Source organism: Sinocyclocheilus anshuiensis, unplaced genomic scaffold (assembly GCF_001515605.1).
Source record: "Sinocyclocheilus anshuiensis isolate Anshui unplaced genomic scaffold, SAMN03320099.WGS_v1.1 scaffold63, whole genome shotgun sequence".
Lineage (NCBI taxonomy): Eukaryota > Metazoa > Chordata > Actinopteri > Cypriniformes > Cyprinidae > Sinocyclocheilus > Sinocyclocheilus anshuiensis.
The window spans coordinates 5,126,594-5,152,805 of record NW_015552625.1 but is presented as its reverse complement, the minus strand read 5'-3'; the positions used below and the strand labels follow the sequence as shown (position 1 = coordinate 5,152,805).

Here is a 26,212-nt window from a genome sequence, read left to right as displayed (position 1 = left end):
TTTTATTTTTAGTTAATAATGTGACTATTTTTGAAAAACACAAGTAATGGTTGGTCAGTAATCTTGATAAAAAATAGGCTTGATTAAGAAATGTGTAAATATTGAGATTCTGTTCTTTTCCATGGCTGTAACGTTACTCAAGTCAGACCTGAACACATTGCAAGAATGTCTGGAAAAGCGCAAACAAAGGCTTCATTGACACAGGGAGTGATGGCTGGTATAGCAGTGTTTGGGCAGCAGCATGTCGCTGTTCTTTGACCCTCCGTCCAGCAGCAGTTTCCTCGCGCGATCTCTGCTCACTGATTGCGACTGATTAGTAAAGTCGACAAATAGCTGTTCCTCCCACCTCCGGGAGATTGCAAATCATTTCTGAAAAGGAAATTAAAGAATTGGGTTTCTCATTTATTAACCTGCGGCTTCTGTTATTAGTTCGAATGTGCGCATGTGGTTTCCATCCGTCTTGACTGTCGACTCGTTCTCGGATAGTTGTTCGGTAAAGTTATTCATATCGAAAGGATAGAACTATGGAGGAAAGTTTTATTCAAAATGTTTTGCGCTTCTACGGTGAAAGCGGTTCGCTGTCCACGGGAAACCTGGAAAACTTTCTGCGCCTCATTACCAGCCGCCGCGCGCCGTCGGTCGACGCTGACGCCAATCCGCTGAAGAACACCGAGGTAATGCAGATGCGTCCCGTCTCAGACACGTCTACCCTTTCGTCTCACTCTTTCTGTTAGGATTTTTCGCATTATAATATAAAAATGCAAGTGGAAAGTTTTATCTGTTTGTTTAGGCAAACAACGCTTTATCTATTAGAACAAACAAGCAACACAAGTGAAAAGAAATATTTTGGATTAATCTTTCAAGGCTGCATGGTCAGATTTGTTGGAGAGCCTCAGCCGAATATAGATTAGTCTACCTTTTCAATGTGGAATTATTTTGGCTTTGTGGAAGGCCAGTCTTTTCTGCTTGACTAACGGGACGCCCCTCTACCTGTTTGGGAAAAAAATATATATTTATAGCAGCATAGCTTAATTTGACAAAATGTTGGGAACCTGTTTTCAGTTACATCTTGAATCATAAGGATTATAAGATTTATTTATTTTACTTTAATAACCCATTTCTTTCTTTCTTTCTTTCTTTCTTTCTTTCTGTTTTTTAATAATTTGCAATAATTTGATATTTTGATCTGTAGGCTACCTAACTATTGGCGATTAGCATAGTTTGATGTATCCATGTATTTTTTACTTAATACATGTATAAAACAAAATGTATTATCATGTATTCGTGCACTGATGTTCTGTATGTTGTTATTGGTTTGGAAACCGAAAATCTGATTTAAAAAAAATTCTAAATATTTACTTGAAAGCTGCTAAGAAAATATATAGGTAATGGTAAAGAAGATATATATTGGTAATGTTTAACTCTGGCTACATAATTAACTGTTATATGGTTATATAAAACGGGCGTCCTTGTAAAGTTTGAAAACCTCATTAAATAAATGAACTGAAACTCCATTATAGTTTCAACTGATTTTTATATATAAAATTGTCACCAAAACATATTTTGCATATCAAACATTATACTCAGTAATAATTTTGTTTAACTGGTGTTGCTTACTAGTAATAGGAGATATTTAAAATGAGACATGTTTTGTCCCATGTCTCAAGAATCAGTGCCACATTCTAATTCTTGATGAAGCAAGTGTTTATTTGTTTTTTTACTTTTTACTTTTTTTTTTTTTGGTAGTGTTCTTCATTGTCAGAGCTGCTGTCTGCCTTTGGATTGAGCAATGCTTCTGCCGTCAGTCTCAATGATCTGGAGATGATGTGTCCAGCTATTCTCAATCAGGTCCTGCTCCCTGCCTGCCCTTACACCTCCCCCTCAAACCATAATGATTCTTCATTGTTACCTGATCACAAAGGTGAGTATGATTACAACAAATGCCTTCACCTTGGTGGAAGCGACAATCAAATGTGCTGTATGGATCCAGGAAAATATATTTTGAGTAATGAGGAAATAGGCAGAGATTACAATAAAACCTCTGGAGACCATATCAACTTATTTTATCATTTTATCAGTGAGTTACAGATTGATTTCCTAGTATTTATTTTGGGTGTACAGTGTATTTACTCAACCAAGAAATACACACTTTTGTGTAATCATGGTTTTGCCCTTTTTGCTTATGAATCATAATGGTTAAAAGTTAATATTATTATCACTCCACACATTACACACAGATTATTTTAGAGAGCAAACACTTGAACTGATAAGTGGATTTTCCATGACCCATCATCACATTGTTGATTCACTCATTTTGTTGAGGGACTTGAACTGTGCAGCATCAGTTTCTCATTCCACATTCAGAAAAAACAGCCTTTGTCTGATCCCATTTCATATGGTAATGATGTCCTCACTAACAGACTGTACAAGAGATAGTATTTTACTTCACTGCATCCCAGTACCGAAACCTAATACACTTCCTGCATTAGGTTTCTGTGTTGGGATGCAGTGAAGTAGAACTGCACTGAATTGTGATAAACTGAAACTACAGTTTTACTCGCTTCTTGAATTGAATTGATGGAAAAAATGTTGTTATGCCTGAATATGTGTAAATCTGTTAACTCCTTCCTGTAGTTTGGGGTTATGGTTTCCTGGCCGTGACCGTGATAAACTTGGCTGCTCTGTTGGGGTTATTTCTGGTGCCTTTGACTAAAAAAACATATTTTCCAAAAGTCTTGACGTATTTCATTGGATTGGCCATTGGGACACTGTTTTCAAATGCTGTACTGCAACTTATCCCAGAGGTAAGAATGAGTTACAATGAGATTATGAGATGATGTTTGAGAGATAAAATGGCTTACAAAGGTTTAGATGGAAAAATATGTAGCTCTAGGTGGGGAAACATCAGAATGGCCAAAAACAGTCAATTACTCAAAATAATTCTTATCTTTTTTTGCGTTTCTGTGTTGGGATGCAGTGAAGTAGAACTGCACTGAATTGTGATAAACTGAAACTACAGTTTTACTCGCTTCTTGAATTGAATTGATGGAAAAAATGTTGTTATGCCTGAATATGTGTAAATCTGTTAACTCCTTCCTGTAGTTTGGGGTTATGGTTTCCTGGCCGTGACCGTGATAAACTTGGCTGCTCTGTTGGGGTTATTTCTGGTGCCTTTGACTAAAAAAACATATTTTCCAAAAGTCTTGACGTATTTCATTGGATTGGCCATTGGGACACTGTTTTCAAATGCTGTACTGCAACTTATCCCAGAGGTAAGAATGAGTTACAATGAGATTATGAGATGATGTTTGAGAGATAAAATGGCTTACAAAGGTTTAGATGGAAAAATATGTAGCTCTAGGCGGGGAAACAGTCAATTACTCAAAATAATTCTTATCTTTTTTTGCCAATTGAACAGGCCCTTGGCTTAGATCCTAAAGATGATAACTATGTGCTAAACGTAGTTGGGATTTTTGGTGGATTTTACATTTTGTTCTTCACTGAACGGGTTTTAAAGATGGTACTGAAAGCAGATACAGAGGTAAGAGCTTGCATGTGTTTAGACATTATTCACTCGAACAGATCGAGCTGTTTTCAGGCCTAACTCAATGGTTCACCTCCACTGCAGCTGGGACACAGTCATTTCCCTCCCCTGCAGTCAACTGATGTCACCATCACCACCTTTAGCAATGACGTTGTCATAAACAGCATCAGCGGTGACATCATCACAAACAACACCACTCATGAAATGAACTCTATCAATGAAAAGTCCAACAACCCAAGCGAGAGTCCAGCCGTTGAACAGGTAACACACAGAATTCATATGTATTTCTATACATAATCAAACAAAAATAAACACGCAGGATTATCAATACACTGCTATTTCCCTGTTAGTACCCAGAGATGTTTCCTCCAGGAAATGTGCATGATTTCCTGTTGCAGTGAAAGCACAATAAATATTAGATTAAAGATGAATGATTTGCAGAAGCGCATTATTGATCTTGCACGTGGTTATGTGCTCAACTGCTGTTTGTTTACTTTGTGTCCTTCAGTTCTCTCAGAAATGTTCATTCACCATCCAAAAATATTTAAACTATAAGGCCGCCCATACAGTTAAAGCAATTGTGTTCCACCACTAATTTTTATTAAATTTTTTGTAAACATATACTAGACTACACAAGTCCGAGTTTACTTCTTATAATAGCATATATATCAGAATATAACTTTAAAAACCACAATTGTGACTATATATTTCTTGTGATAGTGACTTTATATGCAGCTTTAGCTATATCTTTTGACAATATCTCACAATGGGAATTTATTTAACATTTGTACGTAATTTAGTTTTTTGGCTTTTTACCTTTATTACGCTAGGGCAGATCAGAACGATTTATCAGAGTCTGTTTTCTGTTAAATTTGTGCAGAATGCATGCGTGTTAACTTGTCGCTGGCTGAAAGGGGAGGGAATGTCTAATATAAAGACTGTGGCGTGGATGATCACTGTCAGTGACGCTGTGCATAACTTCATCGACGGTCTGGCCATCGGAGCGTCCTTCACACTCTCTCTACTCACCGGCTTCAGTACCTCTATTGCCATCTTCTGTGAAGAGTTCCCTCATGAGCTGGGTAAAACACAGACATAGAGACCTATCATCAAAAGAGCACGTCATTTTTTACACAAAGTCAGATTTTCTTTATGTCTCTCTGTAGGTGATTTTGTGATTCTGTTGAACTCGGGCATGAGTGTTGGTCAGGCTGCATGTTTTAATTTGCTGTCAGCGATGTGCTGTTATCTCGGTCTTGCATTGGGGATCCTGCTGGGCAGTAGTTTTGCTCCAAATGCTATCTTTGCCATTGCTGGTGGGATGTTCCTCTATATCTCCCTTGCAGACATGGTAAGACATCTTCTTATTGTGGTAAATCTTAAAATGAATTGCAGTAATGACTGCCTGAATGTACATTATCCCACCCACTTACAAGTTGGCATAAAACATGGCCATGAAATATTGATTTCAGTTTAAATTAATGTATAGCTTTTATTATACCTTAAAGATTCCACTAAGAATAAAAAAAGTCAACAACAATAAACAAAACAGCTGGTGTCATGAAAAATCAAGTCTTCTCTAGAAATCGAGCTTAAATTCCGACAATTCCTAAAAAATTGCAACATGTTATGATACATGTTTGAACTACATTTTAAAAGCCATTCAAATCTGTTTCAGTTAGCTTATCAATACCTTATTAGCCTGATAGCTTAGCTAATACAACCCATGTTTACACATGACAACTATCTTTAAAATAAATAGTCAAATTAAGTGTTAAATAATAAGTGTTTATTATAGTTGTTGTTCTTCTTATAATTAACAGTTAAATGTAAAGGTTAAATGTGATGTCAAAGATAATTTCATTATGTCCCATTGTTTTTAATGCATTATAAAGCAATTATATACATATTTTAAATTATTATAGTTTGTGTGTACATGGTACAACTAGTTGAAGATCAAATTTTGAGGGAGAACCCATTTTGTCACAACCTGGCCTAGCGATAAAGCAAGCATAGCAACAATTTTACAGCATTTTAAAATCATCTAAGATCATTTTCACTATAAGCACTACGAACTGAGATGCAAGATGCCACCAGTTGCGTTTGTAAGAAATAAGAATGAGCAAAGTCCGAGTTGTGATACTAGAAAAAGTACAAATTTACCATTGTTATAGACAACAGTAAAAATTCCCCAAAAATGCCAGAACTGACCAGTCAGAATCAAGTATTCCAGAGGGTTGTGTAAAAGTTTTCCTTAAATTTCTAATTACAATGTTTGCTGTTTTTACAGTTCCCAGAGATGAACAGTATCATGGCTACACATTCCAAAGGTTTTCGAGGAAGGGTTGCGTTCTTCCTGGTACAAAATGCTGGGCTGTTCACCGGATTCACTGTAATTTTGCTTATTACCCTGTTTGCGGGTGATATCAATCTGGGGTAGAAAGAAAGAAGCGAATGAAAGTGAGAAACAAGGAACAATTGTTTTCAGTGCCAGAAACCAAAAACTTGAGAGAGACACTGTTGGTTTTTCAGTTTGTATGTTAGACTTTTGCTGTATTTGCTGTTGGGGAAAACATAATCATATGGTCCTGGAGTACATGATTTTTATTATATTGTTTAATGAGATTTTGTTGTTGTACTGATGTGAACAGGCAACAATGCAGCGCTGTGTGAGGAGGAATTCCTCAGTGGCAGTGGCAGCCTAGCACTGAGTCTCTGAGCAGCTTTGTCATCCAAATGTCAATGCTGAAGCACCTTTTGAGTGAGACCGTATCATGTTCACACAGTCTCTAACCAAAGGAAATGAAAGTGAAGATAATTGCTGTGTGCTTTTGTGTGTCTTTTCTACAGCTGGTTTCATTAGGGGGGAAATGTGTGAATTTAAACCTTTAATTCCTTTCCATTGAGTTAGAACAAGGTCTGGGATACAAAATGTATTTTACCAAATGTATTTTAAAAAGAATTAAAAAACAAAACTGTACATTGTTTGTGAAAAAAGTATTTATTTAAACATTCATCTCTCTAGTTTGTTTTTGTTTGTTGTCTTTCTTGATGGCTTTTTCCCCCACTGTCACCTTTAGCTCACTAGCTATATATATGCCATTATTTTATGTAAAGCTGCTTTTTAATTATACTTATTATGAAGAGTTATACAAATAAATATGAATTGAACTAAAGATGTTTCTCCTAAATTCTAACATTAGGCAGAAAATGTTGAGATTTGAACTTTTACACAAAGTATATATTTTTCAGATAATATTTAAATAATTGTTTGCTGTAGTACTATGACAAGTAAATGCCAATATGCTCTCTGTAAGGTTTTGTTTTTTCATACATAGTATTCTATATATCACTTAAAGTTTTATATTCTATATTTAAATGTAATGCATTTTGCTTTAGGAATGTGACATTTGCCATTTCCCTGTCAATAGCGGTGTTAACTTTTTGTTCTTTTCTTTTTTTAATAAGTAGGCCTAATACAATAAATAATTTAATGCCAATATAACACAAAGTATAGTGTTAAAATTTTCCATTAATCAATAATCATTCATTAATAATGCCATTACATGCATGATGTGAGAACACGTCATGACAATCTGTGACAAGGAATCATGACACTGTACATAATGAATCAATATATAACGTTGAAATTCACTCAGTATTCCTACAATTCATGTACAGTTCGCCAAACACCCATAGCCACTCGTTATATACCTGGATACTTCAGTTTTGATTTTCTCTACACACTGACCTGATAAAAGTCATATAACAATTAAAGATTTATAACACAAGGGAGAAAAAAAAAAGTTTAGCAGAGGGGCCCAATTGTAACAACCATGAAAAGTGTTGTTACTGATAAGGGCACCAGGACAATCAGGAAGTTTGTAGATGTAGATATTTATAGTTATCTAGCAGTAGTGGAACATGGTCCACGTGGTGATGCAATTTATGACAATGTATTTGTGCTGCTGTGTGAACTGAAATCATTGCAGGTATAGTCTGATTAAACTGTTCTCATCATGTCTCAGTACACTTTTGGAAATGGTTTCAAATGCAGAGTGAATAGGGGTGATCCCAATTCCCGAGTCAATGATAGAGCAGGAAAACTGGTCAGCAGTTGAACTTTGAATAATTTCTAATGTGTGCTGGAAGTAAAACTAAGCAATACAGATCACAAATCAATAATTTCTGTGGTGATAGGGCTTTTGGCTACAGTCCCTAGTACAACATGTTTTGGTTAGCCTACCGCTCCAGAAGGCTTTCATTCAATATTTTATGATCTTTTTTTTAATCTAATCTGGAGACCTATTTTTTATTCTTTGGCTTTTGTAAATGTACTCTAGAAATACAATTGCCTTGCTTTCTCTGTGTCGGTTCATGTCCTAGGGCGATAATAATAACACAGGCATCGTTAGTTTCTGCTTGAGATGCAGACTATCATCACATTCTATCCCCTATATATTTGTTTCTGTCCAGTCGATGGCGCTAGTGTTCATGTGTTTGAGGTTTGACCATATTCTTCCTTTGCATTACACTGCCAGTTTATACAAATCTAATAGCATGTGCTATTGTGCTTCTCTAAATTTAATTTTGACTGTCCCTTGTTACTGTCTAAATAATTTAAAAACGTGGGTTGATCATCAATCTGTCTTTTGCCAGCCACTTTTAGGCCAGCGTTATTAGCAGTTGTTGATCATATTAAAACGAAACAAATAGCTATCACACTGACCGAACACTGACTCTTAAACACATATTAATGAAACTGGACTTTAACTCAAAATCTTGCGATCTTTGTAAATGAGTGTTTAAAATGGCATAATCTGGGCAACAGCACAGTTCCCTGTAAACCCAGTTTTCATACATATTTAAGAAAGAAAGAAAGAAAGAAAAAGAAAATGTCGGTATCACTTTTCCTCCTCTCCAGTGGATGGCGATAGTGCTTCCTCTCAAACTGTCAATTTGAAAGAGAAGAAGAAACGTCGGAACAAACAAAGTAAAGCATTAATTTTAGTAGGATCATTTACAGTCCAGGTGAGATAAGTCTATTTTATTTGTTTTAAAATGAACGAAAATGCAGGGGAAAAGCCTTTTTCAATTCGCATAAATTTAAATGCATATTGTTACAGTTAATAATTATTGGAAGTGTCATAGTAAATAAATCCCTAAACACTTCCGTAAACACACAAATGCCTTAAATATTTCCTCACTGGCTGCCCGCAGTCATCGAGTAAAGGTCAGTAACCTGGAAATCTCGTCTTATCAAGATCGAGGCGTGCGGGTAATCGAGAAATTTGCTGTGAGTTTCTGTGCCACTATATAATTCTGTCTTTGATACAAATACAAACACTACGGCTGGCAAAGTGAGACAGTAGTTGTTATCTAATGTTTTGTTATGTAAAGTAAACGCAAAATCTGTTATGTATGTAAATGCACGTGTATCACTTAAATCGATACCTAGATCTGAAATGTTGTTCACTTACAAAACATGATAATGACAAGATGTAATAGGATTTAAGAAACACAGTCTTTAGCTTACAGTGTAATTATTTCTAATGTCATGCTTGATTTGAAGGTCATGGCTGAGGTGCAGATTCGTCGCTACCGGGAGGAAGATCATGAAGAAGTAAAGGAGGTTTTTACTCTCGGGATGAGCGAGCACATCCCATCGTCCTGCATGCACGTTCTCAAACAGCCCCTAGCGCAGATGTTTCTGGGATGTGTGTTTTGCGCTTTGCTGACCAGCTCAATGTCCATCCTATTACCTGTACTAGCAGTCACGCTGCTTTTGGCCGCAGGGAGGCAGAGTGTGAGTTATATGTTCACCAAGTACATCCAGACCTGCCTTGAACAAGATCTCAACCACATTCAGCAGACCTACCTGGATCCACCTAACGCCTGCTTCTGGGTGGCTGAGAGCCAGGGTCGTGTTGTGGGTACAGTAGCGTGTTTGCCTGCCGAGAAAGACCAGAACTTCCTGGAACTGAAGCGGATGTCGGTTAAAAAGACTCACCGTGGACAAGGCATCGCCAAAGCGCTCTGCCGTACGGTGGCTGACTTCGCTCGTGAGCGTGGTTTTCGAGGAGTACTGCTTCACACGTCGGTGGTCCAGACTGATGCACAGAAGCTCTATGAGCACATGGGCTACCAGAAGGTCAGTGAATTTAGTGCTCCGGAGGCGATTGCCAAGCTGACTAATTTCACATTGATGGAGTACCAGCTCATCCTCAAACAACATCGCAACTGAGATTGAGATCTCCAACTCGTTCAGATCACTAATGAAGCACACCACTATCATCATTTGTCTGTTTCTTCTTTAAATCATCAACCTTGGGAAAAAGGGAACTTTTCTTTGATAAGAAATTGTTCATAAAAAAAAAAAAACATCTATTGTTTTAAAAAAATCTGATTTGGGATCGTTCGCCCATAAATGAAAATTCAGTCATCATTTACTCACCATTTACATGTCATTCCAAATCTGTATCACTTTTGTTTATCTTCAACACCCAAATGAAGATATTTTTAATGAAACCTTAAGAGGCTTCTGTCCCTCCATTGACAGTCCAGGTAACCAAAACCTAGAAAATCCAAAAAGGTCATAAAGTTGAACAAATTAAATTTAGGCTTTTATTGTCATCTAAACAATGATCGACACACATACATAGAGCACATCACATATGGTAAACATGGATGTTCTCAAATGTGTGATAATGCGAGTACCAGTGATGTTTATTTAGCGTGTGATGCATGCACAAGCTTTCATGTTTACCATATGCAATGTGCTTGATGCATGTGTGTTTATACAACATGTGAAAAAAAATTCATCATATAAATTGAAGTTTCGGTTTCCTGGACTTTCAGTCGAGAGACAGAACCCTCTAAAAATGTCTTTATTTGGTTTTGGAGATTAACCAATGTTGTATGGATTTGGAAATACATGATGGTGAGTAAATGATGACAGAATATTCATTTTTGGGTAAATTATCCATTTAAAAACCTTGAATTAAAGGTGTCCAGATCTTGTCCTGTCAGAATATTCATCTCGCCACTGAACCAGAAGCATTTAAGGGACGTGTGCTTAGAGTCTGTAGTCCTTGAGATTATGTTGGTTCAGATCATTTCTATTTATTTATTCATAGCCTGTCCACTTCTATGACTCAGTAAATCTGAAAAACAGTAGTTTCCTGTAAGTGAAGTATTTGTTTTTGGTCGATGAGAGGCATGAGATGTAAATGCTTTGAAATTGTCAGATGGTGCTCAACAGGAACTGCTTGCAACACGAATGATATATGTTACATTTCCACCTCCGAGGCGTTGATGTTGATTACAATGGCAGCGAGAATATGAAAATTACTAATCGATATTAATAGTTTAAGCTTATTAGCAAAATAACAGTATCATCATGTCTAATTTTACTATGTAGTTGACTTTTTTTTCTATTCTGTGTTTTTAATTTATGAAAGAATGTAAGATGTGATTGACCTGTGATTGAATGTTTAAATGACTCAAAGCATCTGGATAAAGTTGTTTGTTCTAATAAAACCAAATGTAATTTGTTGTAATAACCTAAATCAATAAAAACTTTTCTGAATGAACTGCTTTCATGTTTTGATTATAAATATTATTAATGCATAGAACAACTTTTCTGAGTTTGATTTATCATCCTGACTTGCTTTGTGTTCAGGTTTGATTAGCTCAGTAAGCAACATCAGTGGTCTGAAGATCATGTGATTTCCTATGGGAAGTTTCACACTAGGTCCTCTGAAAAAGCATCTAATGACATAGCTCAAATATTTAATTATCTTATGTAATAATGTAATAACGAATAATTGCATTTCTGGACAACATTTTGCACAGATTTTTTTGCACCTATAACAGTATTAAAGCAAGTTTGGTGACATGTCTCTGTCTGATAGGTCTGGGCTGTGAATAACAGTTCAAGCAGGAAAAGCCTGTGTAACGGTAAGCTTTAAAAAACTATATATTTGACATAATGCATTTTGTTATGCATTTAGGTGCATTGAGCTATTAGCTTTCTAAAATGTTCTCAGACTAAGAAGGCACTTTCTTTGTTGTAATATATATGTTGCCTTCTGATTTTCTCACAATCCCACTTGAATCTCAGTCCTTAAGCCTTGATGTTGTGGTATCAGATCCGTGAGTATCAGGATGCAGATTACTCTGCTGTGAGGACGATATACTCCACTGGGCTCAGAGAGCATGTTGGAACTGTGTATCTTCTGCCATTGAAGCAACCATGGATTCAAGCTATGCTGTGTGGATTCTGTCTTCTCACTTATATCCTCTCCGGCTCGATCCTGACCTGTATGTTGTGTGTTGGAGGGGTTATGCTGGCTACTCGGATGGCAGTGCAGTATATTTTTGAGCAGGGTATTCAGCTTGGGCTCAGAGAGGATCTGCTGGACATCAGGAACTCCTACATGCAGCCTGGAAGCATTAGCTGCTTTTGGGTTGCAGAACTGAAAGGGTCTATTGTCGGGACGTTGGGCATTTTGCCCTGTGTGGAGGAGCCAGGTGCTTGGGAACTAAAACGGATCTCTGTGAAAAAGGAGTTTCGGGGTCATGGCCTTGCGAAAGCTTTTTGTAAAACTGCTTTGGAATTTGTTGCCAGACATAATGTGAAGAGAGTGGTGCTTTTCACCTCTATGGTCCAAACTGATGCTCATAAGCTGTATGACAGCATCGGGTTTGAAAAGGAGGAGGAGTTCGTGTGGCCATCACTTCCTGCCAGGCTGATCAATTTCATGGTGTTTAAATATGTACACAGAAATGGCGGTGTCATGTCATGCTAAAAAAACAATTGTAAAAAGTTGTGTGTGATCTGTCAAGATCCCTATGGAGGAAAAAACATTTGCCAAAAATGTTTAATTTTATATCAAATAAACATCATTCTAAAAATAAACAAAGGTTTCACAAAGACAAATTCAGATGATATAGCGTTTTTTGATATCCCATTATTTTTTTTAAATCTAATTTAACGATTAGGTACAAATCACGTTTTGTTATAAGATTATATATGTATGATTAATTATCTAACAAAGTTGCTGGTTCCCATTGGCTTCTATAGTATGGAAAAAATACCACTATGCAAAGTCAGAGGGGACCAACTGAAGGTGAACTATCACTTTAATTCATGGAAATTTAAGTTAATCAACATCACTACAAACCTATATTTGGTCCCAAATTGATTTAGACTGCACTAACTACAAATATTAAATGAATAATTCATCCAAAAGTGAAAATTAGCTGAAAATATCGGAAAACATCACAACAATCACACAACTATGAATAACATTGCTTTCAAACTCGCAATTTTTCATTTGACTTTAATTGATGCAGTCGAGTCCTGTGGATGATTGTGATGCTTTTATCATTTTTTTAAATCAATATTATTTAATGCAGGTGAATACGTTTTAATTTTTGGGTGAACTATTCGTTTAATTTAGACAGTTCATTTAAGATAATATAAATTGAAGCCCTAGCTGTAATTACAACCCTGTTACTGACAGGCTGCTTAATCAGGATTTTAGACTAGCTATTTAGATATGTCATCAATTTAGTCAAGCGACCTTTCACTGAGGTTTTTATAGCTTGAAAGCGTTTCAGACACTATTTTGTAGACCACCCTTTTCGAGGTAAACATCCCTCCCGTCGTATCCAGTGAGTCGCGCTCCCGCGGTGTGTGTGTGTGTGTGTGTGTGTGAGACTTCGCGCTCCTCAGGAAGTAGCTGTCACATCCACATTGTCCGGGAATACACACAACACGCATCAAAAACATCACGGTAAGTTCAAATGCATGGTTTGAAATAAAGAGCATGAAAGAACCGTTCAATGGCCTCACATCCTCGATGTTTTTTTCGATGTATTTACTAATCGTTCTCAGTTGAGGGGTGAAGCGGCTGTAGTATAAATAGGCGGTGGCTGATCGATGGGAGGATTGTTGAGCTGCTGACGATGCGCTCCCCTTGAATTCATTGTTTTTACTATTCACTACTACAGCATTACCTAAATTAGAGTGAAGAAGACTGTATCATTCTGCAACATTTATTTATTTATTTGTTTATTCATGTGGGGGAGGGAACAGACGGACCAGGCTGGCAGGTGCATCATCAGTAGATCATCACTGCACTGGAAATAAGCAAATGTATCACACTGCTTTCATTCCTCTTGAATGCAAGTTTAATTCATTAATATAGTTTATATATAGTTAATATAGTATAGTTTAATTCATTAATGCTAAGAGGAGTAGTATATTATATATATATATATATATATATATATATATACATGCATATACATATATACACATATATATGAATTACAACTGTTTTATAATAAAACAGCAAGTTTTATTATAAATATAGTAAACCACCACACATATTATAAAAATACCATGTACAGCCATGTTTAAACATTACATGCATGTTCTTGTAAAACATATTATGGAACGTCTCACTGATAATTAAGCTAAAACAGTGTTTATGAGTGGACACTCCCTTGTGTCAGCTGATTTTTCCCCCACTGAAGCATGTTCTCCTCCTCATATTTTTGTTTTGTAAATCCTCTCTGACCCTATATTGTATTTTCTGCATTTCCTAGCATTTAAACATCATTCCCCACCAAAACCCCCAACGTGCCCTGTTGATTCCTTGCCTGATAGAGTGTAACGCTGTGTATCACCGATACAGATGAGAGCCACTGTTTTATAGAGTAGTCAGAGGAGAACAGCTGTCATTGTGTGATTTATTTGTGCATTGTCTGAATGTCTGCTCAGATTGACCCACAGTTGCAGTTACTGGTTTTTGTAAGCACAATGTTTTCAGCTGTGCACCTGTCCTTTCTAACTGTACTGTATAACAGTGAACAGTGAATGTGTTGCAAACATCAGCATTTGCTTTCTGTGCAGAATGCATAATACAAAAATAAGCCCCTGGGGATTCAGTGCAGTTGTAGTTTATAAAGAGTGTTAATCCTGTCAGTGTGTATGTGTGTTTGTTTGTCAGTCTGTCGAGGCTGTGCGCACTTCTCCTCACTGAACTCACTCTCTGTGTACGGCTTTATATTGGAAGCTGCGTCACATTCAAATAGGCCTGGAGAGAAACAGAGAGGCTGAATAGAGAGCCGGCCTTAAAGAGACCTGCTGCCTTAAACATCATCTTATATGCTAAGCATGTGAACATTTGTGCGTGAATGTTGTTTTTCAACAACAACATAATTGCCCAGGGTACCACAGTAAAAAGAGCTGTTAAATCATTGATCATAGCCGTACATGGCCTTTAGTAATCCAGTGATTAATATGTAAAGGATAATGAACCGTCAGCTGGTTATTATCACAAATCCCAACAGTGTAATCAGGACTCTCTTGTATCACACTGAAGGAGTTTATTTTGCAATAATAAAGTATGTTATCCCGGGTTTTACATTGTTACTTACCACATAAATAAACAAATAGACATAAATATTTATTTAAGTTTAAATTATTCTATTATGTGAGAATATCTGCCTGTTGTGATGGTCAGTTATACAATTTAGTGTCATTATGCAAGAATATTTTACAGCAGAATGTTGCCATTTTGTCATCAGAGTCTTTCAGTATTTCAGAGCTATATAGCAATAATTTAATGTAATTTGATAATAATGATTATTTAATAACCTATATAATCCAAATGCTAAAAGATAATTAAAACACAATTACATGTTTCAGTTGTGTAATAAACAAAAATGCTATTTATTTCATGTCTTAAAGGGTCAGAATATAAAGTGTCAATCAATACGTGTTAATAAATACATTTATACATTTTGTAACTATGGGCTGATGGTCTTTTTAATTTGCTTTTGACTACGCTGCACTTATTTAGTATATAATAACCTATATAATCGAAATGCTAAAAGATAATTAAAACACAATTACATGTTTCAGTTGTGTAATAAACAAAAATGCTATTTATTTAATGTCTTAAAAGGTCAGAATATAAAGTGGCAATCAGTACGTGTTAATAAATACATTTATACATTTTGTAACTATGGGCTGATGGTCTTTTTAATTTGCATTTGACTACGCTGCACTTATTTAGTATATACTATTTTAGTATGTATTTATACTTTAAATGAGCTGTTATTTTTATATATTTTCAGCTTTTATAAAATTTTAGTCTTAGTCATTCTTTAAATGTCCCCCCCCCCCCGATTTTCTTATTTAGCTTTAATTAATTTCTATTTCATCCTTAGTTAATAACAGTACTGAGCTGCACTGTAAATTATAATAATTTGATCATCCTCTAGGCCTGTACAGTGTGTATGTGAGAAGACTGGGAGAAATGACTCTCTATTCGTTTTTTAATCACTCAGTACATTTACATGTTAAATACATTTACATGTTAATATAATTTTGCTGATTATTCAGTGTTGGAGGGCTTTAGGACCCAGTTCTGCCTCTTTTGCTCTCCTGCAGAAGGCAGCGCAGACATTAGCGCAGTTGCACTGCTCTCACACACTCACCTACCAACACAGATCAGTCAGACAGACTTACACACATCTCACTCCAACTCAATCGAATGCTGGGATCCTTCTGACATCTCACATGTTAGCGGGTTCATCTGAGCTCAGACATCCAGTAGGACCTCCTCTGGTGTCTCTCCCTGTGTCCCCTCTGGGGTTCAGTCTGTGCCTCTGCTGGAGCTGGACCAAAACGCACATCTCTGATACTCATCGTATGGACAAAGGCTTGAGTGATGAGAGTTAGGTGGAGATAGAGAAAGACAGACAGAGAGATAGAGAGACAGTGGGTTGGGGGGTTGAAAAGCCTTTGCTGGTTGCTGAAGCAAGGCAAGGAACCGTTGTCAACGGCGATGCAGGAGCAGCATGTCTCAAATGAAACGATACACTTACAGCAGGGTGAGTGACATACGGTGGACATACTTTCTGTTTCCGTCTGCCGCCGTACATGTGAATACATGCATGTTTTTACTTGTATTAAAGTAGAATCAGTGTGCAGTTGTGTATGATGCTGTGCAGGTGTTGTAGCATGTGTCAGGCGAGAGCATGCGTGGGCTCAGTCAGTCTTCTGGAATTTGTAGTGCTCAGCTTTTGGCTAAAATGCATTTGCTTGTGTACAAACTCCTACAATCAATTGCAGTGTGTGTTTGAGGCAGTTTTTACTGCAGGCCAGTAATGCCATTTTTGACAGTTGCTGAGTAACACATTAAAAAAATCATGACACACAGATGAATAGGATACATTTTGATGTTCATTATTCAGCTAGACTTGTCTGCACTGTGTCATGTTATCTTGGACTAAAAATGTTTTGTAAAATCATATTAAATTTGATTCTGTTAAAGGGATAGTCCACACAAAAATGAAAATGATCTCATCATTTGCTCTTTCCAAACCTGTATGACTTTCTTTGGACAAAAATGGAAGTCAATGGGAACCAAGTTTGGTTACCAACATTCTTTAAAATATTTAGTTTTGTGTTCTGCATTCAAAAGTCATTCAGATTTGGAACAACATGACAGTGAGTAAATGATGACAACATTTTCATTTTGGTGGACTATCCCTTTTAACTTGACTACAGCCCAAATCCTAATATTAACAAACTGAAACAAATCCTTTAGCTCAACATTAGTCTTATTTCAAACTCTATAAACATAAATCTTATGTCCTTTTCTTGCATGAAACATTAGACAGCACTACTATGAACATAAAAATCCAAAATGGACTGTTAGTGAAAAGTGATGCATCCCCACAAGGATAATAAAACCAGAATTCATTTATAACATTGGGAGCAGCCAGCAGTTCCCTGTGAGGAAAACATATTAATAAACATAACAGATATGTCTTAATGTGAAAAGACAAAACGGTGAGGTGTTGTATGAGGGTTAGAAGATGCAGTATAATAGTTCAGTATAAAAACAATAGAAGTCAAGAAGTTGAAGTCCCCAACATGATAGAAAAACAAATGTGTGTGTTTATTTATTCATGTGTAATTATTCCCTGAAACATTTTGTGGATTGTAAGAGCTCTTATAACAGAAGAGGTTAAGTACTCAAATATATGCCTTTATTTAATATTTACAATACGATGAAAGCATGCGGGCAAAGATTTGATGGACAACATTTAATTCATTCAAGAGCATCAGGCTTAGTACGCAAATCTCCTCAAACATAGACACTTTATGTTTAGCACATGACTCACACATGGCAAAGATCTGCTGTTTAAGCTTTAAGTTCGTAGGTAACTTAAAATCATTAAAATTCTTTGGTTTTATTTTTTAACAAGCTCCACAATATCCATATGAGCAATGACATTCCTAAACCCACAGTTTTCCTCCCTTACTGACACAGTTAGGGACTTAAAGGCACAATATGTAAGATTGTTTTATTAAGATTGCATCGGCTGTGGGGATGAAGATGACAACTCCCATGATTCCCTCATCAAACTACGCCTTTGTCTCTTTATCTATTTTGAATACGCGCCCTCTAGCGGCGAAAATTACATATTGTGCCTTTAATTCTGCTGAGTCACAAGTCAGTTTTCAGTAACTCCTGTGTCCTGCATGTGAACATGACGTATCCTTCAGCTGATTTTAAAATTAGCCAGTAACTTTATTAAATCTGTGTAACGAATGAACATGTCACATTTCAGTGAGCTGCTGCCAGCACAGCTCTCTGTTTTCGAGTTGCAGGAGAGGTCACATCTATCACTTCTGTTCTCTTTCTACTGTTCCATTGTAACCTAATAATGTTCCCAACTCTAAATTCAGATCATTTAGAGTTTACGTTAGAGTCAGCAAGAATAATAAATAACACTGCAAATAGTGTGCCTTATCTTGTTATCTTTGTGTGACCAGTAGCCTACTTATTTTTAGTATACAGTAGTTTCAGAAATAAAACTCATTTTGGACCCCAGCCTCTGTGTGATTAGAGAGAATTTAAAGGACTAAATGGAAGTGAAATGGAGCAGGTCTCTCAGGATCAGCTGGTGTGTGTGAGTCTGTGTGTGTGAGTTCTTGCAAACTGTGACTGCAGGTAACAGTGATGTCTTCTGCAGTAAAGAATAAGGCTGCATCACAAACTTTTTTAGCCCTGAGCTCTGGTCTGAGTGCTCCTAAATAACCCTCAATTTTCCTCTTAGACATATAATCTGGAGGGCATGATAGACTTGTTCAGACACCTAATGAGGAGCCTGCAGATGGCTTTAACTCCCCCAGATTGTCTAGTCACAGTATTTTAACTTTATTCCACAAAATGTCTAAATGTCATTGCATTTGATAAATTATACAGTTTGTCCGAATCTGACTGACTGAACAGCATTGCAAAAGTGCTGAGATACAGTGCAACATTTGACCATTCATAATGCCGAATCTGCCATTTTTGTCCGACAAACAAACCAGACAGGAGAGTAGATTAACGTCGGTGGATTTGAACTTGAAAAATGGTGTGAATTGACATCTTTCCGTGTTAGAAACAAAATACTTTCTAATGTTTATTCATGTTTATTTCATGCTATAACTAGTATAGTAAGAAATTATTGGTTCACGTGCCACTTCAACTAAAGCCCGAGACACACTGCATGATTTTAGCAATCCTATAAGATCACTGCAAACCACACTGTGCGACATGGATCTAATAAACTTGGGTACGACATGCATGTAGACTGTACAATGACCTGTTGACTCGTAGGCAATGATGCACATAGGCTACTATAGAAGAATAAAACGTCATCAGCAATGCGCTAGTGATAAACAAAAAGAGCATGATGAATCACACTTTAGCAGTTGTAGTTTTTATGTGTGCTAAAAAATAATTGGAAGTGGCAAAAGCGGAAGGGATAAGAGATTGAGGTTAGCAACAGTTTTACTTTTTAGCGCCATGTCGCTGGTCAGTAAACGTGGGTCGTAGCAGCAAACACACTATGTGTGATGATCATGCTGAATTTCTGAAACTCAGAAAATTATTGAAGGCTGTCTTTGGTCGCAAGACCGTGACAATGGCCATTTTTGAACTTCTCTCACTGTACGATAGGGCTGTCAAAAAAAAAATCGAATTTCGAATATGCGTCGAATTTAAAATAAAAATCCACATTCAAATGCAAAAACTTTGCATTCGAATTTTAGGCAGCGCCACACGACAAGTACCCCACAGTAAACTGTTGCCTCGTTCTATTTATGACATACTGACACAAAGTAGTATATGATTTTGCAATGGTCGCTTTGTCACGTCCAGTGTAGACAGACTTTAGCTGTTGCGGTGCGGTGTTAGTCATTGAATCATTCATTCAACCGATTTGTTCAGAAACACTGAATTAATCAGGATCGAACACACGATTACTGTGTGTTGCTTGATGTTGCAAAGGTTTTGCTGTGACTTCGTTTGAAACTATTTTTGTTGACAAAGTATTGTGTATTATCACATCAGTCTGTCTGTCTGTCTATCTATCTAAAGTTTAGTCATTTAAAACCTGACATCCTTCTTTTGTTAAACATTTTTCTTAAAAAGTGTGCTTGTACTGTCTTTCTCTAATTAAAGCCGCTAGATTGAATATTTTGTATCTAATGCAATGACATTGATGCACTTCTACTGAATGTGTGACTAACGTTTCCAAATACTTTTTAGGGCCACTATACATTTTCATCAATCTACCATTTTTGATACAATCAAAAGCTCTTTTTGTCCTTTAAGAGTTTTTCTCTCTTGTCCCCAGACCACCAGCAGCGGCAGCAGCAGGATGAGTTCAGATGGAGGTGGGCGGCCTGTTAAGGTGGGCTCTCTGGTTGAGGTCATCGGCAAAGGTCATCGAGGCACCGTGGCATATATTGGAAACACCCTCTTTGCCTCTGGAAAATGGGTGGGAGTCATTCTAGAGGAACCTAAAGGCAAGAATGATGGGACTGTGCAGGGTAAACGATATTTCACCTGTCAGGAGAACCATGGGATATTTGTACGCCAATCACAGGTACTCCCATATATGCTTGCATATATATAAACACTGACAGGTGAAAACATGTAAATGTTCTTTTGTTGACTTCTTAGAAACTGCTGTGACCCTCTTGCAGATCCAGTTAGTGGAAGATGGGGCTGACACGACATCTCCTGACACACCTGAAGCTGCCACCTCCAAAATGCTGAAGCGAGGTAGGCAAACAGTTCCAGGTACATATCTGCTTGCAACCATATTTTTCACATGAAATTGTAATGATCTCATTTTCTCTTTTATTTTCTCAGAGATAATTGAAGGTCCAAAGTCAAACAAAGTGGTGAGTGAGGAAAGGGGCTTCAACATAATGGATACGTTCTTACATTGGTACTTGTGCACAGTGTTTCTGTGAGACTGTGTGTATATTCATAACTTTTTTTCCTATACAAACACTGGTGCCCTTTTGAAAAGGTGTTTAGTCTCGCTTAGCAAGACTTTTGCAGCTTATTTTGGCCAAGAACCACCCACTCAGACAGGAAAGGTCGGTCTGACCCATCTTAAAAGCCAACAGCCATAGTTTGATTTTTGAAATGCCATGTAGGGACGAGTTTATCTGAAATTGTTGATACACACAATAATAGTCTGTTCTGTCACTGGCTGTACTGAAAACAGCAGAGAATTTATTAGAAATGTGTGTAATTAGAATTTCTGAATAAATACGTACTATTATTTAGACCAAAGAATAATACTACTCAGTTCTTCTAGTGAATATACAGTTTACTTGCTAGTGAAAGGCTCAAAAGAAACTCTGAATTTCTTTGGTAAAAACTGATGTCAGTATTCTAGAAAACTTGGGCATATCCAATTATTATTTCTTCCTTGAAGGTTCATTGCTATCACTTAAATTTGCCGGGCATTTGAACAAGTTTTTAATGCACTGGACCCTTCTTCCTTGAGCCCATTGTGTAGGCTCTTAGAAAAGTTGTGTAGTGCCAGCCAGTCAGATTAGAGCTTATCCCATATTTGTGTGTAATATGTATTTGACAGTCTGAGAATGGACTGTGGGTATGTCATCCGAGGCTACTTTACATTAAAACTATTGCGTATTACCTCTCCTTTCCAGCAGAGGGAGATATAGTAACACTCTTTGGCCATGACATATCGCTCATCCTGTATCTGTGTGTGTAAAAGTGAACCATGTTTCTGATTCCCTTCTGATTATTCACCTGGTACATGAATTTAACAAGCACGTCTTTGCACTTTGTAATTCCTCCCAACCAAAAAATGCATACGATATTGCATGAACACACATATAGTCTTTCTCTCTTGTCCCTTGTGAAAAAGAAGTGTGCGTAATTGTAGGCTATTGAGTACTTCGAATTTTAAAAGTATATTTTTTAAAAACTGTACTTGCAGATAATACAATATTGTTTCTTAACACACTTAAGTACACATAAAAAGTGCATTTTGTAGATTTACTTTAAAGTTTTTAAAGTTTATTGTTTCAATAATCTTTTGTCATGCTTTAAAGAAAAACACTTATTTTGATGTGTCGACTAACATACTAAAACACTAAGCACAACTGTAGTGTGCTATTTGATATTACATTTAACGATTATACATTTTAAATTCATTGCAACTTCATCATTACAAATGTGTACACGTCATACAAGTTTCACTAGAAACAATATTAAAGTATATTTTAGTTTACCATAAGTGCTTGTCAGTACATTAAACTGTAATAATAATTATGCAATAATTATGAAAGTACACATAAAGCTGTACTTAAATCCTACTTAAATGGATCAAAAAGCACTTTTAAGTTGCATTTACTATAAATATAATACATTTTCATTTATTGTAAATAGCATACTATTAGTGGTCTGAAAATGTTACATTCAGTTTGCACTTTAGTATATAAGTACTCTTTTTAAAAATATGCTGAAGTGTACTTATTTTTTACGGAATCCTACACTCACTAATACAAACATGCACGAACGCAACCTGTTTGCGTCACAGACACGTAAAGTTTCTGTCTAAGATGCAAAAAGATTATTGCGCTGTTTACGTGGGAGTCTTGCTGTGTTTGTATGTGAGAGACATTCATGCTCATTACAAACACACTGACTGATCAAACTTTAATCTGTCACCTCTTCCTCCTCCGTCTGAGTCTGCAGCGAGGAACCAAACCCAAAAAGGTGCTGCATGTTTCTCTAACCTCTGTTTCCATAGCAATGACAATATTGAATAGCTCTGCTGCATGGCATCACACAAACAGCACATTACCTGTGTGTGTGTGTGTGTGTGTGTGTTCATCAGAAGTGTTTCTATATTGTTTCTGTTAATTTTATGTACATTTATTCATGTGTGCTAGAGTGCTTTGCTAGCTGGATGGCAGTGTTCTTTGATGAATGACCGCTTTTAAATGGAAATTATGAATTAGCATGCTGAGTATGATGTATTTATGTGTGAGACAGACCTAGTGAATGTGTGAGTGAAAGAGATTTGACTTTATATTTTACAGTATGTAGTGCTTTTGGTGTGTTCAAGTTAGGTATTCACCTTGACTTTGTTACTGAGATAATTAAAAAAATTAGTTGTGGTCAGTGTGATTTTAATTAATATGCATTATTTTATAAATTCTTAAAAGTTTTAATGCACATTTCTTTCTTGATGTTAGGGCTCCACATGTATGATAGTCATTTATCTCATAAATTGAAGGTAAAGATTGACACAAAAGCCCTAAATTGAATCACTACATATTTATCTTTGTTCATCCTCATATACAGTTCAGAACCAATATTCAATTTTGCATTGATATACAATTATTATAAAAAAGGCTGAGACCACATAGACAATCTAAGATTTAAAATGTAGTTTACCTCTAGAAATATACAAAGTTCTAGTATTTTGAAAGCAAATAATTTTATGATGTAAAATGTAAAAGAATTATGAAAGATTATGCACTATTTTTACATCACTAAATGATTAAATTATGGTAAATTTGAAAAAAAAAGCTACATTTGTGTATTGTAAATAAGCATTGTGTTTGACTATGATATAAGACTGCTTGATGAAAGACTGAGCATTTCCTTCCCTCTGAGACAAACCTTGTACTGCAGCCTGGCTTGGCATTAGCTATCTTGTCATTTGATCATCACTGAAATATTGGACTTGAAAGCTGTGTGTGTCCAGCGTTTTCTTCTAAATGTCAGTGCTTGGGGTAATGCTGTTTAGGAGGTTATCTAGTTCAGGCTGTCAGTATGAATTGTTTGGTGCTCTTGCCCTGAGGTTGAAAGTATAAATGGACATTAATGGAGAAGAGGACCTGTGTTTAACTGTCTTAAACCTTGATTCAACATAAATTAACTCAGCATGAATTTGTGGTGTTTATGTTTAGTTTATTGCTTAAAGCTAAAGTCACAGTGAGTGTTAAGCTTTTACAAGCTGCTTTTTGCCAATTTTAAGAATCCACCAGAGTTACTTAATCTTATCCCATGGATTAAACCATGGTGGATCTGTGAATAACTAAAGAAACTAACAAATTCTGTGTAGGAATTAGGGCTGGACAATATGGCCAAAATTGATATCATGACAGGCTATATTTCTTAATTTCAGTCGATACGATATAATTCCGATATCGATATGCTGCAGAAAACTGAAAAAAGAGTGAGCAACAACGAAAACATGTTGCTGGAGAAGGGCTTATTGAAAATGCAGATTCATTCTCTGCCAGCAGGAGGCGCTTTTGGAGCGGCAGAAACAGTGGTTTCCCCGGTAACGGCTGTACACAAAACAATGCTGCATTCATGAACACTGCTTTATATCAGATAAAAATAAAAATGTCATCGCAACGTGCTCATGTTTTTTCAACGAAGTCAACCGCCACAAATAAATCAGTGTATGGGATACCCTGATTACTGCTTATGTATATTGAAATATCGGTAACATCACAAGTACAGTAAAAGCAGTAAAAAAAAAAAAAGTTCTGTGGTAAAACACATTCAAAACTTTGCAACAAGCTTGATTATATGAAATCTGTAATAGTAGGTGTTCGTATTTAGTACTAAGTCACAAATAATAAGCCCTGATAAATACTAGTATAGAATGCAGAGAGAAAACAGTGAAGGTCCAGGATTATTTTTCATGTTCATCCTCATATACAGTTCAGAACCAATATTCAATTTTGCATTGATATACAATTATTATAAAAAAGGCTGAGACCACATAGACAATCTAAGATTTAAAATGTAGTTTACCTCTAGAAATATACAAAGTTCTAGTATTTTGAAAGCAAATAATTTTATGATGTAAAATGTAAAAGAATTATGAAAGATTATGCACTATTTTTACATCACTAAATGATTAAATTATGGTAAATTTGAAAAAAAAAGCTACATTTGTGTATTGTAAATAAGCATTGTGTTTGACTATGATATAAGACTGCTTGATGAAAGACTGAGCATTTCCTTCCCTCTGAGACAAACCTTGTACTGCAGCCTGGCTTGGCATTAGCTATCTTGTCATTTGATCATCACTGAAATATTGGACTTGAAAGCTGTGTGTGTCCAGCGTTTTCTTCTAAATGTCAGTGCTTGGGGTAATGCTGTTTAGGAGGTTATCTAGTTCAGGCTGTCAGTATGAATTGTTTGGTGCTCTTGCCCTGAGGTTGAAAGTATAAATGGACATTAATGGAGAAGAGGACCTGTGTTTAACTGTCTTAAACCTTGATTCAACATAAATTAACTCAGCATGAATTTGTGGTGTTTATGTTTAGTTTATTGCTTAAAGCTAAAGTCACAGTGAGTGTTAAGCTTTTACAAGCTGCTTTTTGCCAATTTTAAGAATCCACCAGAGTTACTTAATCTTATCCCATGGATTAAACCATGGTGGATCTGTGAATAACTAAAGAAACTAACAAATTCTGTGTAGGAATTAGGGCTGGACAATATGGCCAAAATTGATATCATGACAGGCTATATTTCTTAATTTCAGTCGATACGATATAATTCCGATATCGATATGCTGCAGAAAACTGAAAAAAGAGTGAGCAACAACGAAAACATGTTGCTGGAGAAGGGCTTATTGAAAATGCAGATTCATTCTCTGCCAGCAGGAGGCGCTTTTGGAGCGGCAGAAACAGTGGTTTCCCCGGTAACGGCTGTACACAAAACAATGCTGCATTCATGAACACTGCTTTATATCAGATAAAAATAAAAATGTCATCGCAACGTGCTCATGTTTTTTCAACGAAGTCAACCGCCACAAATAAATCAGTGTATGGGATACCCTGATTACTGCTTATGTATATTGAAATATCGGAAATGTGTTTAAAAATCATGTCACCGTTATTGAAAAAATTACATTGCGGTATATAGCCTATTGATATTGAATTAGTGTCCAGTCCTAGTAGGAATCCAAAATTATAAAGAAAACAACACAAAAATGTGCAAAAATTGTATATATATATATATATATATATTAAAAAAAAGTATACTAGGTATACCACCCAGTGTAAGCTTTTGTAGCAGTGAAAGTTTTGTTTTCTGAGAGTGTATAATATATAATACAAATATAAATAGCATTGTAGCCTATCTGTTAATATGAATAGCATCTAATGCTAATTTTTAAAAAATATATATTTTTAAATGTTATTTTTAGGTTTTATATATACAGTATATATATATATATATATATATATATATATATATATATATAAAAAACAGTATAACATCA

The 26,212-nt window shown here is 36.1% G+C and overlaps 4 protein-coding genes across 12 annotated transcripts in view; all 4 read left to right on the top strand.

Moving 5' to 3' along the window:
* Nucleotides 1-11: 11 nt before the first annotated feature.
* Nucleotides 12-6,500, top strand: LOC107666352 (zinc transporter ZIP8-like). Its single transcript, XM_016457614.1, has 8 exons — nt 12-674; nt 1,747-1,921; nt 2,635-2,804; nt 3,419-3,541; nt 3,629-3,805; nt 4,425-4,626; nt 4,711-4,895; nt 5,835-6,500. Exons 1-8 carry the CDS (start codon nt 525-527, stop codon nt 5,982-5,984), a joined length of 1,332 nt encoding a protein of 443 aa, XP_016313100.1. The 5' UTR covers nt 12-524; the 3' UTR covers nt 5,985-6,500.
* A 2,003-nt stretch (nt 6,501-8,503) lies between these two features.
* On the top strand, nt 8,504-9,969 carry LOC107666562 (probable N-acetyltransferase CML1). Of its 4 annotated transcripts, XM_016457966.1 has the most exons (3): nt 8,504-8,575; nt 8,765-8,840; nt 9,117-9,969. In XM_016457966.1, exon 3 carries the CDS (start codon nt 9,120-9,122, stop codon nt 9,786-9,788), a length of 669 nt encoding a protein of 222 aa, XP_016313452.1. In that variant the 5' UTR covers nt 8,504-8,575; nt 8,765-8,840; nt 9,117-9,119; the 3' UTR covers nt 9,789-9,969. The 4 variants fall into 4 exon arrangements, with proteins under 4 accessions (XP_016313452.1, XP_016313453.1, XP_016313454.1 ...); XM_016457967.1 differs by lacking the exon at nt 8,765-8,840; XM_016457968.1 differs by lacking the exon at nt 8,504-8,575 and having other exon boundaries at nt 8,588-8,777.
* A 1,453-nt stretch (nt 9,970-11,422) lies between these two features.
* On the top strand, nt 11,423-12,392 carry LOC107666411 (probable N-acetyltransferase CML5). The gene is made up of 2 exons (XM_016457680.1): nt 11,423-11,503; nt 11,667-12,392. The coding sequence occupies exon 2, from the start codon at nt 11,680-11,682 to the stop codon at nt 12,352-12,354; it is 675 nt and encodes a 224-aa protein (XP_016313166.1). The 5' UTR covers nt 11,423-11,503; nt 11,667-11,679; the 3' UTR covers nt 12,355-12,392.
* An 854-nt stretch (nt 12,393-13,246) lies between these two features.
* The window catches only part of LOC107666474 (dynactin subunit 1-like), a 28,610-nt gene continuing 15,644 nt past the window's right edge, over nt 13,247-26,212 (top strand). For 3 of the 6 annotated variants that reach the window (XM_016457813.1, XM_016457812.1, XM_016457811.1), the window contains exons 1-5: nt 16,031-16,456; nt 20,264-20,515; nt 20,616-20,694; nt 20,785-20,816; nt 22,654-22,674. In XM_016457813.1, coding sequence (XP_016313299.1) covers nt 16,424-16,456; nt 20,264-20,515; nt 20,616-20,694; nt 20,785-20,816; nt 22,654-22,674 — 417 coding nt within the window. In that variant the 5' untranslated portion in view covers nt 16,031-16,423. Of the gene's footprint in view, nt 13,345-16,030; nt 16,457-20,263; nt 20,516-20,615; nt 20,695-20,784; nt 20,817-22,653; nt 22,675-26,212 lie in introns of those variants that run through there. The other 3 variants (XM_016457815.1, XM_016457814.1, XM_016457816.1) reach the window with 2 other exon arrangements.

Excerpts from the sequence above, each read along its gene's own strand:
- LOC107666352 (XM_016457614.1), top strand. The coding sequence starts at position 525 with ATGGAGGAAAGTTTTATTCAAAATGTTTTGCGCTTCTACGGTGAAAGC. Across the intron at positions 1,922-2,634 it reads ATTGTTACCTGATCACAAAG|TTTGGGGTTATGGTTTCCTG; the intron begins GTGAGTATGATT and ends TCCTTCCTGTAG. Across the intron at positions 3,806-4,424 it reads AGAGTCCAGCCGTTGAACAG|AATGCATGCGTGTTAACTTG; the intron begins GTAACACACAGA and ends AAATTTGTGCAG.
- LOC107666562 (XM_016457967.1), top strand. The coding sequence starts at position 9,120 with ATGGCTGAGGTGCAGATTCGTCGCTACCGGGAGGAAGATCATGAAGAA.
- LOC107666411 (XM_016457680.1), top strand. The coding sequence starts at position 11,680 with ATGTTGTGGTATCAGATCCGTGAGTATCAGGATGCAGATTACTCTGCT.